The following is a 13,551-nucleotide window of genomic DNA, read 5'->3' on the forward strand; positions in this document are numbered from 1 at the left end:
GGATCTCAAACAAGCGTGCTAAGCTTGAATAAAGGAGACTATGAAGGTATGAGAGCGGAATTGAGTAGAGTGGATTGGGAAAATAGATTAAAGGGTAAGACGATACATGATCAGTGGTGTACATTTAAGGAGTTATTTTACAACTTCCAAAAAAAATATATTCCACTGAGAAGAAAAGGGTGTAAAAGAAAAGACAGCCATCCGTGGCTAAGTAAAGAAATTAAGGATAGTATTCGACTAAAAACAAGGGCATATAAGGTAGCCAAATCTAGTGGGAGGATAGAGGATTGGGAAAACTTTAAAAGACAGCAAAAAATAACAAAAAGATTAAGAAAGGGAAGATAGATTATGAAAGTAAATTAGCAAAAAATATAAAAACAGATAGTAAGAGTTTTTATAGTTATATAAAAAGAAAAAGGGTGGCTAAAGTAAATGTTGGTCCCTTAGAGGATGAGACCGGGAAATTAATGGTGGGAAATATGGAGATGGCAAAAACACTGAATGAATATTTTACATCAGTCTTTACAGTGGAAGACACTAAGAATATCCCAACACTGGACAAACAGGGGGCTAAAGGCGGGGAGGAGCTAAACACAATCAAAATCACGAAGGAAGTGGTACTCGGTAAAATAATGGGACTCAAGGCGGATAAATCACCTGGACCTGATGGCTTACATCCTAGGGTCTTGAGGGAAGTGGCGGTAGGGATTGTGGATGCATTGGTAATAATTTTCCAAAACTCCCTGGACTCGGCAAAGGTCCCGGCAGACTGGAAAACTGCTAATGTAACACCCTTATTTAAAAAGGGCAGTAGACAGAAGGCTGGAAACTATAGACCGGTTAGCCTAACATCTGTGGTAGGTAAAATTTTGGAGTCCATTATTAAGGAGACAGTAACAGGACATTTGGATAATCATAATTTAATAGGACAAAGTCAGCATGGTTTTATGAAGGGGAAGTCATGTTTGACAAATTTGCTGGAGTTCTTTGAGGAAGTAACATATAGGGTGGATAAAGGGGAACCAGTGGACATAGTGTATTTAGACTTCCAAAAGGCATTTGACAAGGTGCCACACAAAAGATTATTGCTGAAGATAAAAAATCACGGGATTGGGGGTAATATTCTGGCATGGATAGAGGATTGGCTATCTAACAGAAGGCAGAGAGTTGGGATAAATGGTTCATTCTCAGACTGGCAATCAGTAACTGGTGGTGTTCCGCAGGGGTCAGTGCTGGGTCCCCAACTCTTTACAATCTATATTAACGATTTGGAGGAGGGGACCGAGTGTAACATATCAAAGTTTGCAGATGATACAAAGATGGGACGGAAAGTAGTGAGTGAGGAGGACATAAAAAACCTGCAAAGGGACATAGACAGGCTAAGTAAGTGGGCAGAGATTTGGCAGATGGAATACAATACTGGAAAGTGTGAGGTTATGCACTTTGGCAGGAAAAATCGTAGAGCAAGTTATTATCTTAATGGCAAGAAACTGGAAAGTACTGAAGTACAAAGGGATCTGGGGGTCCTGGTGCACGAAACTCAAAAGGTTAGTATGCAGGTGCAGCAAGTGATTAAGAAGGCCAATGGAATGATGGCTTTCATTGCTAGTGGGATAGAATATAAAAATAGGGAGGTATTGCTTCAGTTGTACAAGGTATTGGTGAGACCGCACCTGGAATACTGCGTACAGTTTTGGTGTCCATACTTAAGAAAGGACATACTTGCTCTCGAGTCAGTACAAAGAAGGTTCACTCGGTTAATCCCGGGGATGAGGGGATGGACATATGAGGAGAGGTTGAGTAGATTGGGACTCTACTCATTGGAGTTCAGAAGAATGAGAGGCGATCTTATTGAAACATATAAGATTGTGAAGGGGTTGGATCGGGTGGATGCGGGGAAGATGTTCCCGATGATGGGTGAAACTAGAACTAGGGGGCATAGTCTTAGAATAAGGGGCTGCTCTTTCAAAACTGAGATGAGGAGGAACTACTTCACTCAGAGGGTGGTAGGTCCATGGAATATGCTGCCCCAAAAAGCTGTAGAAGCTACATCATTACATAAATTTAAAACAGAAATAGACAGTTTCCTAGAAGTAAAGGGAATTAAGGGTTACGGGGAGCGGGCAGGAATTTGGACATGAGTCTAGGTTCGGATCGGTCATGGCCCTGTGGGTAGCGGAGCGGGCCCAGGGACCGTGTAGCCTGATCCTGCTCCTATTTCGTGTGTCTAATTCTGTTAGATTCAGGAGATGGTTCTGTGATAGTGGATTGGCGGTTAGGATCAGGTCAGCCATGATCTTATTGAATGGTGGAGCAGGCTCGAGGGGCCGATTGGCCTACTCCTGCTCCTATTTCTTATGTTCTTATGTTAGAGCGATCGGGAGGGACAAGGCCATGAAGGGATTTGAAAACAGGGATGAAAATTTTAAAATTGAGGCGTTGCTGGGCTGGGAACCAATGTAGGTCAGCAGGCACAGGGGTGATGGGTGAACGGGACTTGGTGCGAGTTAGGACACGGGGCAGCAGAGTTTTGGATGAGCTCAAGTTTATGGAGGGTGCAAGATTGGAGGTCAGCCTGGAGAGCAGTGGAATCGTCGAGTCTAGAGGTAACAAAGGCATGGATGAAGGTTTCAGCAGCAGATGAGCTGAGGCAGGGGAGGAGTCGGGCGATGTTACGCAGGTGGAAGTAGGCGGTCTTGGTGATAGAGCAGATATGTGGTCGGAAACTCATCCGAGGGTCAAATAGGATGCCAAGGGTCCGAACGTCTTGGACACGTGGAATCGGACGTGTTTTCGGATGATGTCACTGAAGGCAGCATGTAAATGAGAAATAGGAGAGGGCCAGGGGTAGATCCTTGGGGGACTCCAGAGATAACGATACAGGAGCGGGAAGAGAAGCCATTGCAGGAGATTCTCTGGCTATGACTGGATTGATAGGAATGGACCGAGGCAAGGGCAGTCCCACTCACCTGGATGACGGAGGAGAGGCGGGATCGTTTACCACGGTCACAGTCACATAGGATGTCATTTGTGACTTTGATCAGGGCCATTTCAGTGCTGTGGCAGGGGGCGAAACCCTGATTGGAAGGGTTCAAACATGGAGTCGCAAGAAAGATGGGCACGGATTTGGGAGGCCAGAACATGTTCAAGGACTTTGGAGAGGAACGGGAGGTTGGAGATGGGGTCACTAAACCCAGGACACTGGCAAATCACTAACCCCACGGAGCTGGAGGCACTAAAGGTCCACTATTTGAATCTTTGGGGGGGGGGGGGGGGGGGGATGGGAAATGGGTTGGATGGAGGGAGACCATTTGTCAGAACATGTGCTAGTGGGAGTGGCTTCACCCTCCCCGTTGACCAGTCTTCTCTCTTTTTGGAGCTAGTGGACCCACTGTACTTTGCCAGCAACTTCTGTTTAAATTTCTAACATTTTAATTTCAAACCTGATCTCAGGTGTTCTATATTTTCCATCTCTGCCATTTTCCCTAGGCCTCCTGTTAATTTAGCTGGTTGCATGCCCTTTGCATCTTTAATGTATTTTAGTTCCTCAATGCTTCTTTCTATTACTGGACTTGGATGATATGCCAAATCATCCAGCAATCATTCCACTAATGTTTCCTTTAGTTCTGAAGGTCACGAGCCCGAAATGTCAACGGCTTGCCCCACAGGTGCTCATTGACCTGCTGCATGTTTCTAGCTTTATCGGTTTTGTTTCTCATCAGATCTGGACCCAATTCAGTCACCGACTTAGATATTATTGGGGAGGGGCGCAGACTTCCTCTGTGTGCTGTTTATAGTGAGATTAAAAACCCATTCTTTATACAGGAAACTCTCGATTTACCAGCACCTAAATAACCGGAAATTTCTTAACCGGCAAAATTCAGGAGTAGGTTCAGGTAAGTTTTACTTCATATAAGTGGCCGTTCCTGGATCTGTGGCTATGTAACTCGGGTTCCTGCACCTGTTGCTAAGCAACAGGGACGCCTGGATCTTGTGGCCGGGGTTCCTGCACCTGTTGCTAAGCAACAGGGAAGCCTGGATTTGTTGCTGTGTACGGGGCCCTCGTACCTTTTAACTATACCTCTCTGTAATCCAGACTTTTTGATAAACCGGCACCACGCCGGTCCCGTCAGTGCCGGATAAAAAAAAAAGTTTCCTGTACGTGCTTTTACAATTTTGTTACAAAAAACAAACAAAAGACACTCTCTACCCCCCGCCACCCCACACCTAACATAATCTGTGGCGTACCAATACAGCCAGATCATACATCAGGTTGGGGTACCATTTCAAGCACTACTGTGGTCTAAATAATGTGGTGCTCAAAGCACAGTTGAAGTAACTGATGCTGTAGAATATAAAGATGAAACATAGTGGAAATCAGCAGTTGTCGTTAAGAGTAATACTAACTATTATCAGTTCAGCTCAGTTCTATATGTCCCACTTCAGGACTCACCAGTATAACTGGGAACTTCAGGTACAGGTTGCCACGTGCGATAACGTCCCAGTCTTTATAATCAGGTCTTTATTTAAAATGTATTATTCCATATTTGGAGGCGATAAAATCTGGTCATTACCTTGAGAAGAGGCATATCACGTGCCTGCTGGACCAGGAGGTGCAGCTCATTGACCTGCTGGCGAACCAGAGGAGGAATGGGGTTGCAGCAAGCTGTGATCCCTTGAGTCTCTCTGGGGGTAAAAATAGGAAGGAAGTAGTAACTACCCTGGGCTGGAAGAATTCTGCTGAGTCAGAACATTACAATGATCAGAAATGAATAAAAATTAAGAGTAACAACTGATTTGTTTATTTTAAATGCTGCAGATCAAACCCTTCACCCCCCTAATCCCCAAACGTAAAATATTGTGATGGGAAATCTATCAAATCTGAATAAGGAGAATAGCACAGTAAGGTTTCACTAGATACAGAACAACACATCAACCCTCATCTATCATAAACCTAACTACAGTGTAATGCACAGCTGGCAGCCCAGAGTAATACTCTCAGTTCTGTAACCCAGTGAAAAAATCTTTCACTGACTGGCTGGTTACATTTTAATATTAGAGGCGGGAATGGAGTGTCCCTCGCGGCGAGCATTAAAGAATTTAAATTCAAGCTTAAAACCCGCATTCCCAATCTGGCTCCCAAGTTATACTGCTGCCTTCACACAACACACATCTGAAACCACTTTGCACTGACAAGGAAAGCTGCAGTATTAGAGTACAGTAGAAATAGGAATTCAAACAGTTAAATAGAAAAAGGTGTTCCTCAGTTCAGTTACTGTATTCATAGAATTGTGCTGGTAGATTTTGCAATTTTACTAATTGCACATTACTAGGTATGTGACATTGCTTTTATACTGTGCGTGATGCATGCGAGTACCATTGGCTCCTGACGTGCGAGACCTGCATTTCGGGAGCCGGCTGCATCCCCCAAGTATACTTGCTGGATTTGCCAGGACTGGCCGCCAGGAAGAAACTGGCAAGACAAACTGATCTTCCGGCATCTCGGCTACAGGAGTTCCGCGCACCAGGAAGTTACTCAACCCAATACAACAGCAACTTTGCTGAGTCAGATGACAAGAGAATTGAATGCTGTAACAAGCGTGATAGCTCGTGCCCAACTTGAAATTGATCTCAGACTAGTGTGCAACTCATTCTTATGTGAAATGTGGACTCGGGGCAAGAGTTGTCGCCACACTCTGACATATTATTATAATAATGGGGGAATAACTTACTTCGGCAGCTCCTCTGCTATTTTGATCATCATGTGGTTGGGTAGCACATACCTGTTAAAAAAAAAAAAAATATACAATTTCAGTCATTTAAAAAAAACCTGGTTATTTCTGTCGGCTTCTCCGAAACTTTTTTTTACATGAATAGAATCATAGCATGGTTACAGCACAGAAGGCGGCCATTCGGCCCGTCCCGGCTCTCTGCAAGAGCACTTCGGCTAGTCCCACTCCTCCGCCCTTTCCCCCCCCGTAGCCCTGCAATTTTTTTCTTTCAGGTACTTATCCAACTCCCTTTTGAAAGATGTGATTGAGTCTGCCTCCACCATTCTTTCAGGCAGTGCATTCCAGATCCGAACCACTCGCTGCGTAAAAAAGTTTTTTCTTACGTCGCCTTTGGTTCTTTTGCCAATCACCTTAAATCTGTGTCCTCTGGTGCTCGACCCCTCTGCCAATTGGAACAGTTTCTCTCTACTCTGGCCAGACCCCTCATGATTTTGAACACCTCTGCCAAATCTCCTCTCAATCTTCTCTGCTCCAAGGAGAACAACCCCAGCTTCTCCAGTCTATCCACGTAACTGAAGTCCCTCATCCCTGGAATCATTCTCTTAAATCTTTTCTGCACCCTCTCTAAGGTCTTCACATCCTTCCTAAAGTGCACTGCCCAGAATTGGACACAATACTCCAGTTGAGGCCTAACCAGTATTTTATACAGGTTCTTCATAATTTCCACGCTTTTGTACTCCATACCTCTATTTATGAAGCCCAGGATCCCGTAAGCTTTTTAACTGCCCTGCCACCTTCAACGATTTGTGCACATATACCCCTAGGTCTCTCTGTTCAGGCACCCCCTATAAGATTGTACCCTTTGTTTATATTTCCTCTCCTCATTCTTTCTAAAAAAATGTACCACTTCACATTTTCTGCATTAAATTTCATCTGCCACGTGTCCGCCCATTCCGCCAGCCTGTCTATGTCCTCCTGAAGTCTATCATTATCTTCCTCACTGTTCACTATACTTCCAAGTTTTGTGTCATCTGCAAATTTTGAAATTGTGCCCTGTACACCCACATCCAAGTCATTAATATGTATCAAGAAAAGCAGTGGTCCTAGAACTGACCCCTGGGGAACACCACTGTATACCTTCCTCCAGTCCGAAAAACAACCGTTCACCGCTACTCTCTGTTTCCTGTCACTTGGCTAATTTCGTATCCGTGCAGCCACTGTCCCTTTTATTCCATGGGCTTCAACTTTGCTGGCAAGCCTATTATGTAGCACTTTGTCGAACGCCTTTTGGAAATCCATGTACACGTCAATCATTGCCCTCATCAACCCTCTCTGTTACCTCATCAAAAAACTTGATCAAGTTGGTTAAACACGACTGGCCTTTAACAAATCTGTGCTGGCTTTCCTTAATTAATCCACACTTGTCCAAGTGATTGTTAATTTTGTCCCTGATTATTGTTTCCAAAAAGCTTACCCACTACTGAGGTTAAACTGACCAGTCTATAGTTGCTGGGTTTATCTTTACACCCTCTTTTGAACAAGGATGTAACATTTGCAATTTTCCAGTCCCCTGGCACCACTCCTGTATCGAAGGAGGATTGGAAGATTGTGGCCAGTACCTCCGCGATTTCCACCTTAACTTCCCTCAGCATCCTAGGATGCATCCCATCCTGGTGACTTATCTACTTTAAGTACAGCCAGCCTTTCTAGTACCTTGTCTTTATCAATTTTTATCCCATCCAGTATCTCCTCTACCTACTCCTTCACTATGGCTATGGCAGCATCTTCTTCCTTGATGAAGACAGATGCAAAGTCCTCGTCTAGTAGCTCAGCCATGCCCTCTGCCTCCATGTGTAGGTCTCCTTTTTGGTCCCTAATCGGCCCCACCTCTCCTCTTGCGTGTTTACTATTTCTACACCCATGGAAGACTTTTGGATTACCTTTTATGTTAGCTGCCATTCTATTTTCATACCTTCTCTTTGTCCCTATTTTCTTTTTCACTTCTTCTCTGAACTTTCTATATTTAGCCTGATTCTCAGATGTATTCTCAACCTGGCATCTGTCATATATGCTCTTTCTCTGCTTCATCTTACTCTCTATCTCTTTCATCATCCAGGGAGCTCTGACTTTAGTTGCCCTACCTTTCCCCCTAGTGGGAATGTACCCAAACTATTTCTGCATTAAAGGCAGCCCATTGTTCCATGACAGTTTTGTCTGCCAATCTTCGATTCCAATTTACCCAGGCCAGATCCGTTCTCATCCCACTGAAATTGGCCTTCCTCCAATTAAGTATTTTTACTCTAGATTGCTCCCTGTCCTTTTCCATAGCTAATCTAAACCTTATGATACTATGATCACTGTTCCCTAAATGTTCTCCTACTGACACTTGCTCCACTTGACCTACCTCATTCCCCAGAACCGGATCCAGCAATGCCTCCTTCCTCGTTGGGCCGGAAACATACTGATCAAGAAAGTTCTCCTGAACACACTTCAGAAATTCTTCCCTCTCTCTGCCCTTTACACTATTACTATCCCAGTCTATATTAGGATAGTTGAAGTCCCCCATTATCACTACTCTATAGTTCTTGTATCTCTCTATAATTTCTCTGCAAATTTGCTCCTCCATATCTTTCCCACTATTTGGTGGTCTATAGAATACACCTACTAGTGTAATGGCACCTCTATTATTTCTTAACTCTAGCCATATAGATTCTGTCCTTGACCCCCCAGGACATCCTCTCTCTCCAGCATTGTAACATTCTCCTTAACCAATACTGCCACCCCACCTCCTATCTTTCCTGAACACCCTATATCCAGGAATATTTAATACCCAATCCTGCCCTGTAGTAAAATACAAGTGGGGTAATCAGGTGGTTTGCTTTAAACCAGTTCAGCTATTTCTGGGACTGAACATAAGAAATAGGAGCTGGAGTAGACCATTTGGCCCTTCGAGCCTGCTCCGCCATTCAACAAGATCATGGCTGATCTTCTACCTCAACTCCACCTTCCTGCACTATCCCCATATCCCTTAATTTCCTTAGATCCCAAAAATTCACAACCCTTTGAGTGAAGAAATTTCTCCTCATCTCAGTCCTAAATGGCCGACCCCTTATTCTGAGACGGTGACCCCATGCTCTAGATTCCCCAGCCAGGGAAAAAAAATTCTCAGCATTAACCCTGTCAAACCCCTTAAGAATTTTATATGTTTCAATTAGATCACCTCTCATTCTTCTAAACTCTAGAGAATATAGGCCTAGTCTGCTCAATCTCTCCTCATAAGGCAATCCCCTCATCCCAGGAACCAGTCTAGTGAACCGTTGTTACACTCCCTCCAAGGCAAGTATGTCTTTCTTTAGGTAAGGAGATCAGAACTGTACACAGTGCTCCAGGTGTGGCCTCACCAATGCCCTGTATAATTGTAGTAAGACTTCTTCACTCTTATACTCTAATCCCTTTGTAACAAAAGCTAACATACCATTTGTTTTCCTAATTGCTTACTGTACCTACATGTTAGCTTTCTGTGATTCATGTACAAGGACACCCAGGTCCCTCTGAATGCAAACATTTCCCAGTCTTTCACCATTCAAAAAACATTCAGCTTTTTTGTTTTTCCTACCAAAGTGGATAACTTCACACTCCCCCACATTGTATTCCATTTGCCATGTTCTTGCCCACTCAGTCAGTCAACCTCTCTCTGCAACCTCTTTGCGTCCTCCTCACAGCTTACTTGGGGGCTGTTCTAGAATCTAGGGAATTCTGGAAGATTAATACCAGTGCATCCACTATCTCTGCAGCAATCTCTTTTAAAACCCGAGGATACAGGTCGTCAGGTCCAGGGGATTTGTTGCCACTTTAGTCCCATTAATTTCTCCAGTACTATGTGTTTACTTATACTGATTTCTTTAAGTTCCTCATTCTCTCTAGACCCTTGGTTCCCCATTATTTCCGGAATGTTTTTTGTGTCTTCTACCGCGAAGACAGATATAAAGTATTTGTTGAATGTCTCTGCCATTTCTTTATTTACCATTATAATTTCTTCTGTCTCTGCCTCTAATGGGCCCACATTTACTTTCGCTAATCTCTTCCTATTTACTATAGAAACATTTACAATCTGTTTTTGTTTCTTGCTAATTTACTTTCATTCTTTTTTCTCTTTCCGTATCAATTTTGTGGTCCTCTTTTGCTGAATTCTAAAATCCTCCCAATCCTCAGGCTTACTACTCTTTTCGGCAACGTTATAAGCCTCTGGGGGGAAACGGGAGCAACAGATTGCAGAACGTAATGAGAATGAAATGCAGTATGTTTAAACTGCAATTCTAATATGAATAATTGACACAATGAGCAGTTTGAGTTTTCTATTTTGTTTGAAATCAATAGAGGAATGCTACTGTAGCTCTCAGACAGTGAAAGACAGAACACGGGACACTGAGCTTTTAGTTTGGGGCGGGTGGGGGGAGGAAGGGTGTAATGAAATCTGTTTGTCTTGATTCTGTATTCGTTTTGCACTCATGTATATTACCCTCCCCCACGGTGTATAGTTTCACTTCCTCTTTCCCGACTAACCTGGAAGGTTCCAGGTCTTGGCTCCGCCCCTGACTTCTCTTACATAAAGATCCCAGGATCTGTATGACTCATTCCTGTGAACCAGTCGGCGTGTTGAGATGTTAGCTCTGATCTTAGTGATTAAAAGCCAACTTGTTTAAGTCTATAACTTCTAGTTTTGTGGTTATTGAAGGCCCATCAATTTTAATCACTAAAGAATACTAGGATGGATCGACTCCTAAAACCAGAGCGCCTGGACTTGGATCCACATTCTGCTGAAGCATCAAATCAATTTGGACACTGGCTCAAATGCTTCGAACTCTTCGCGGGGGCCTCATCTGCTAGCGAGGTAGATAAACTGAGTCTACTGACTACTCACATAAGTCATCGGATTTATTCGTTCATCCGGGACGCCACCTCTTACACGGAGGCCATCACTATCCTGAAGGCCCAATATCAGAGGCCGGTAAACTAAGTGTACGCCAGACATCTGCTGGCTACACGCAGGCAGCGACCAGAGGAATCAATGGACGATTTCTTACAGGGCCTAAAGGACCTGGTCCGGGACTGTAACTGCAAGGCCGTGACGGCCAACGCGTACTCTGACGAATTGGTCCGCGATTCCTTCATCATGGGCCTCAAATCGAATTATATCCGGCAGAGACTGCTGGAGGTGGTCCTGGACTTTAAAAAGGCAGTGGCCACTGCGCGATCACTGGACGTGGCCCAGAAAAACTCTGACTCTTATTCTTCCGGCCATGCGGCCCTCACCGCCTCGTGCGCGCCGAGGGGGCCGCCATCTTGGAATCAGCCATCTTCCCCATCCAGGTCTCAGACCAGCTCTACGCCGCCGGAGTCCCCACACAGAAGTTCACCCAGGAGTCCTACTACAGCGGCAATGTCTCGAGGCCCGAAATGCTACTTCTGCGGCCAGGCCAAGCACCCCAGACAACGATGCCCAGCGAAGGACGCTACATGCTTCAAATGTAAGAAAAAGGGGCATTTTAGCAAAGTCTGCAGGGGGAATCCGATTTCCAATTCCGTCACCACCTCGTGCATGCTGTGCGGGCCGCCATCTTGGGATCCGCCATCTTTTCCCGACTCAACGGCCGCCCAGGGCCCAACAGTGGCTTCGATCACGGTGGATCAATCCAGGCCACACCCGTTGACAAAATCCATGATGGACATACAGGTAAACGGGAATTTAACTAAATGTTTAATTGACTGTGGGAGTACCGAGAGTTTTATCCACCCTAGCCTGGTACGGCGGCACTCATTAACGGTAACTCCTACACGGAGCAGAATTGCTATGGCTGCTAAGCCCCACACTTCGGACATTTTGGGCTACTGTGTGGTAACACTGACTGTAAAAGGCACGGACTACAAGGATTTTAAACTCATGATGCCAGAACTCTGTGTTAATGTAATCTTGGGCCTGGACTTCCAGTGCCACCACGAAAGTGTCACGCTAGCATATGGCGGGTCCCAGCCGCCACTCACAGTCGGTGGCCTATCAACCATAAAAATCAGCCCGCCCTCTTTATTTGCTAATCTCGCTCCGAACTGTAGGCCCATAGCGACCAAAAGTAGACGGTACAGTCTGGAAGACAGACACTTTATCAAGGTGGAAGTGGACAGACTCCTGCGGGAAGGCATTATTGAATGCAGTACCAGCCCGTGGCGTGTCCAAGTAGTCATAGTTAAAAGTAGCGAAAAGAAACGGATGGTAATTGACTACAGCCAGACTGTTAATATTTATACCCAGCTGGATGCCTACCCTTTACCCCGCATATCAGAAATGGTCAACCAGATTGCGCAATACCGAGTCTTCTCGACTATCGACCTCAAATCGACCTCACCAGCTCCCCATTAGAACGGAGGACCGCCCATACACTGCCTTCGAGGCGAACGGGCGCCTCTACCATTTTCTCAGAGTGCCCTTCGGGGTAACAAATGGGGTCTCAGTCTTTCAACGTGAGATGGACCGCATGGTTGACGAGAATAAACTACAAGCTACCTACCCCTATCTGGGCAATGTCACTATCTGCGGGCACAACCAGCAAGACCACGATCTAAATCTTGCGAGATTTTTAAAAAATGCCCTAAAGCTGAATCTAACCTACAACAAAGACAAATGTGTCTTCAACACAACCCGTCTCTGTATCCTCGGCTGTGTGGTGGAAGATGGGGTAATTGGACCGGACCCTGACCGATTACGCCCCCTAAAGGAACTGCCCCTGCCACACAATCCCAAAGCTTTAAAAAGGTGCCTGGGATTTTTTTTCGTATTATGCCCAATGGGTGCCCAATTACTCTGATAAGGCCCGACCCCTCATTAAATCGACGTCCTTCCCACTATCAGCTGAAGCTCGGGAGGCTTTCACCAGTATTAAACAGGACATTGAAAGGGCTGCAGTGTGTGCAGTGGACGAATGCATTCCCTTTCAAGTCAAAAGCGATGCGTCAGACTTTGCCTTAGCTGCGACCCTCAATCAGGCTGGGAGACCTGTGGCCTTCTTCTCCTGAACCCTTCAGGGACCTGAAATCAGGCACTCGTCTGTCGAGGAGGCACAGGCTATAGTGGAGGCAGTGCGGCACTGGAGACACTACCTAGCCGGCAAACGTTTCACCCTGCTCACCGACCAGCGGTCGGTGGCTTTCATGTTTAACAACAAAGGGGGAAAATCAAGAATGACAAAATACTCAGGTGGAGGATCGAACTATCCACGTTCGACTATGATATTATGTACAGGCCGGGAGCCCTTAATGAACCCCCAGACGCCCTATCGCGGGGAATGTGTGCCAGCATTCATACGGACAAATTACAGGGTCTCCACAACGACCTCTGTCACCCAGGGGTCACCCGACTATACCATTTTATAAAGTCCCGCAATCTGCCCCACTCCATCGAGGAGGTCAGGGCAATGACCAGAGCCTGCCGCATCTGTGCGGAATGCAAGCCTCGTTTCTACAGGCCTGACCGTGCACACCTTATCAAAGCCACATGGCCATTCGAGCGCCTAAGTCTGGACTTCAAGGGACCCCTTCCCTCTGCCGACCGTAACGTATACTTCCTCAATATCATTGATGAATATTCCCGCTTCCCCTTTGCCATTCCCTGCCCAGACATGACCAGTGCCACGGTCATCAAGTGTCTCTGTAATCTATTCTGCATGTTTGGCATGCCAAACTACATACACAGCGATAGGGGGACGTCATTTATGAGTGACGAACTGCGCCAGTTCTTGCTCTCAAAGGGGATAGCCACTAGCAGAAC

At 45.5% G+C, this 13,551-nt stretch overlaps 1 protein-coding gene across 1 annotated transcript in view; it reads right to left on the minus strand.

Moving 5' to 3' along the window:
• exosc10 (exosome component 10) overlaps positions 1-13,551 on the minus strand; it is an 88,565-nt gene that overhangs the window by 33,773 nt on the left and 41,241 nt on the right. Inside the window, exons 13-14 of the mRNA XM_085966852.1 lie at positions 5,733-5,783; positions 4,575-4,686 (exon numbers count right to left, since the gene is read on the minus strand). Of these exons, the coding sequence (XP_085822978.1) occupies positions 4,575-4,686; positions 5,733-5,783 (163 nt within the window). The remainder of the gene's footprint in view (positions 1-4,574; positions 4,687-5,732; positions 5,784-13,551) is intronic.

The sequence above is a fragment of the Somniosus microcephalus genome, chromosome 25, assembly GCF_052327205.1.
Source record: "Somniosus microcephalus isolate GS21.2 chromosome 25, FLI_Smic_1.0, whole genome shotgun sequence".
In the NCBI taxonomy this organism is placed as follows: Eukaryota; Metazoa; Chordata; class Chondrichthyes; order Squaliformes; family Somniosidae; genus Somniosus; species Somniosus microcephalus.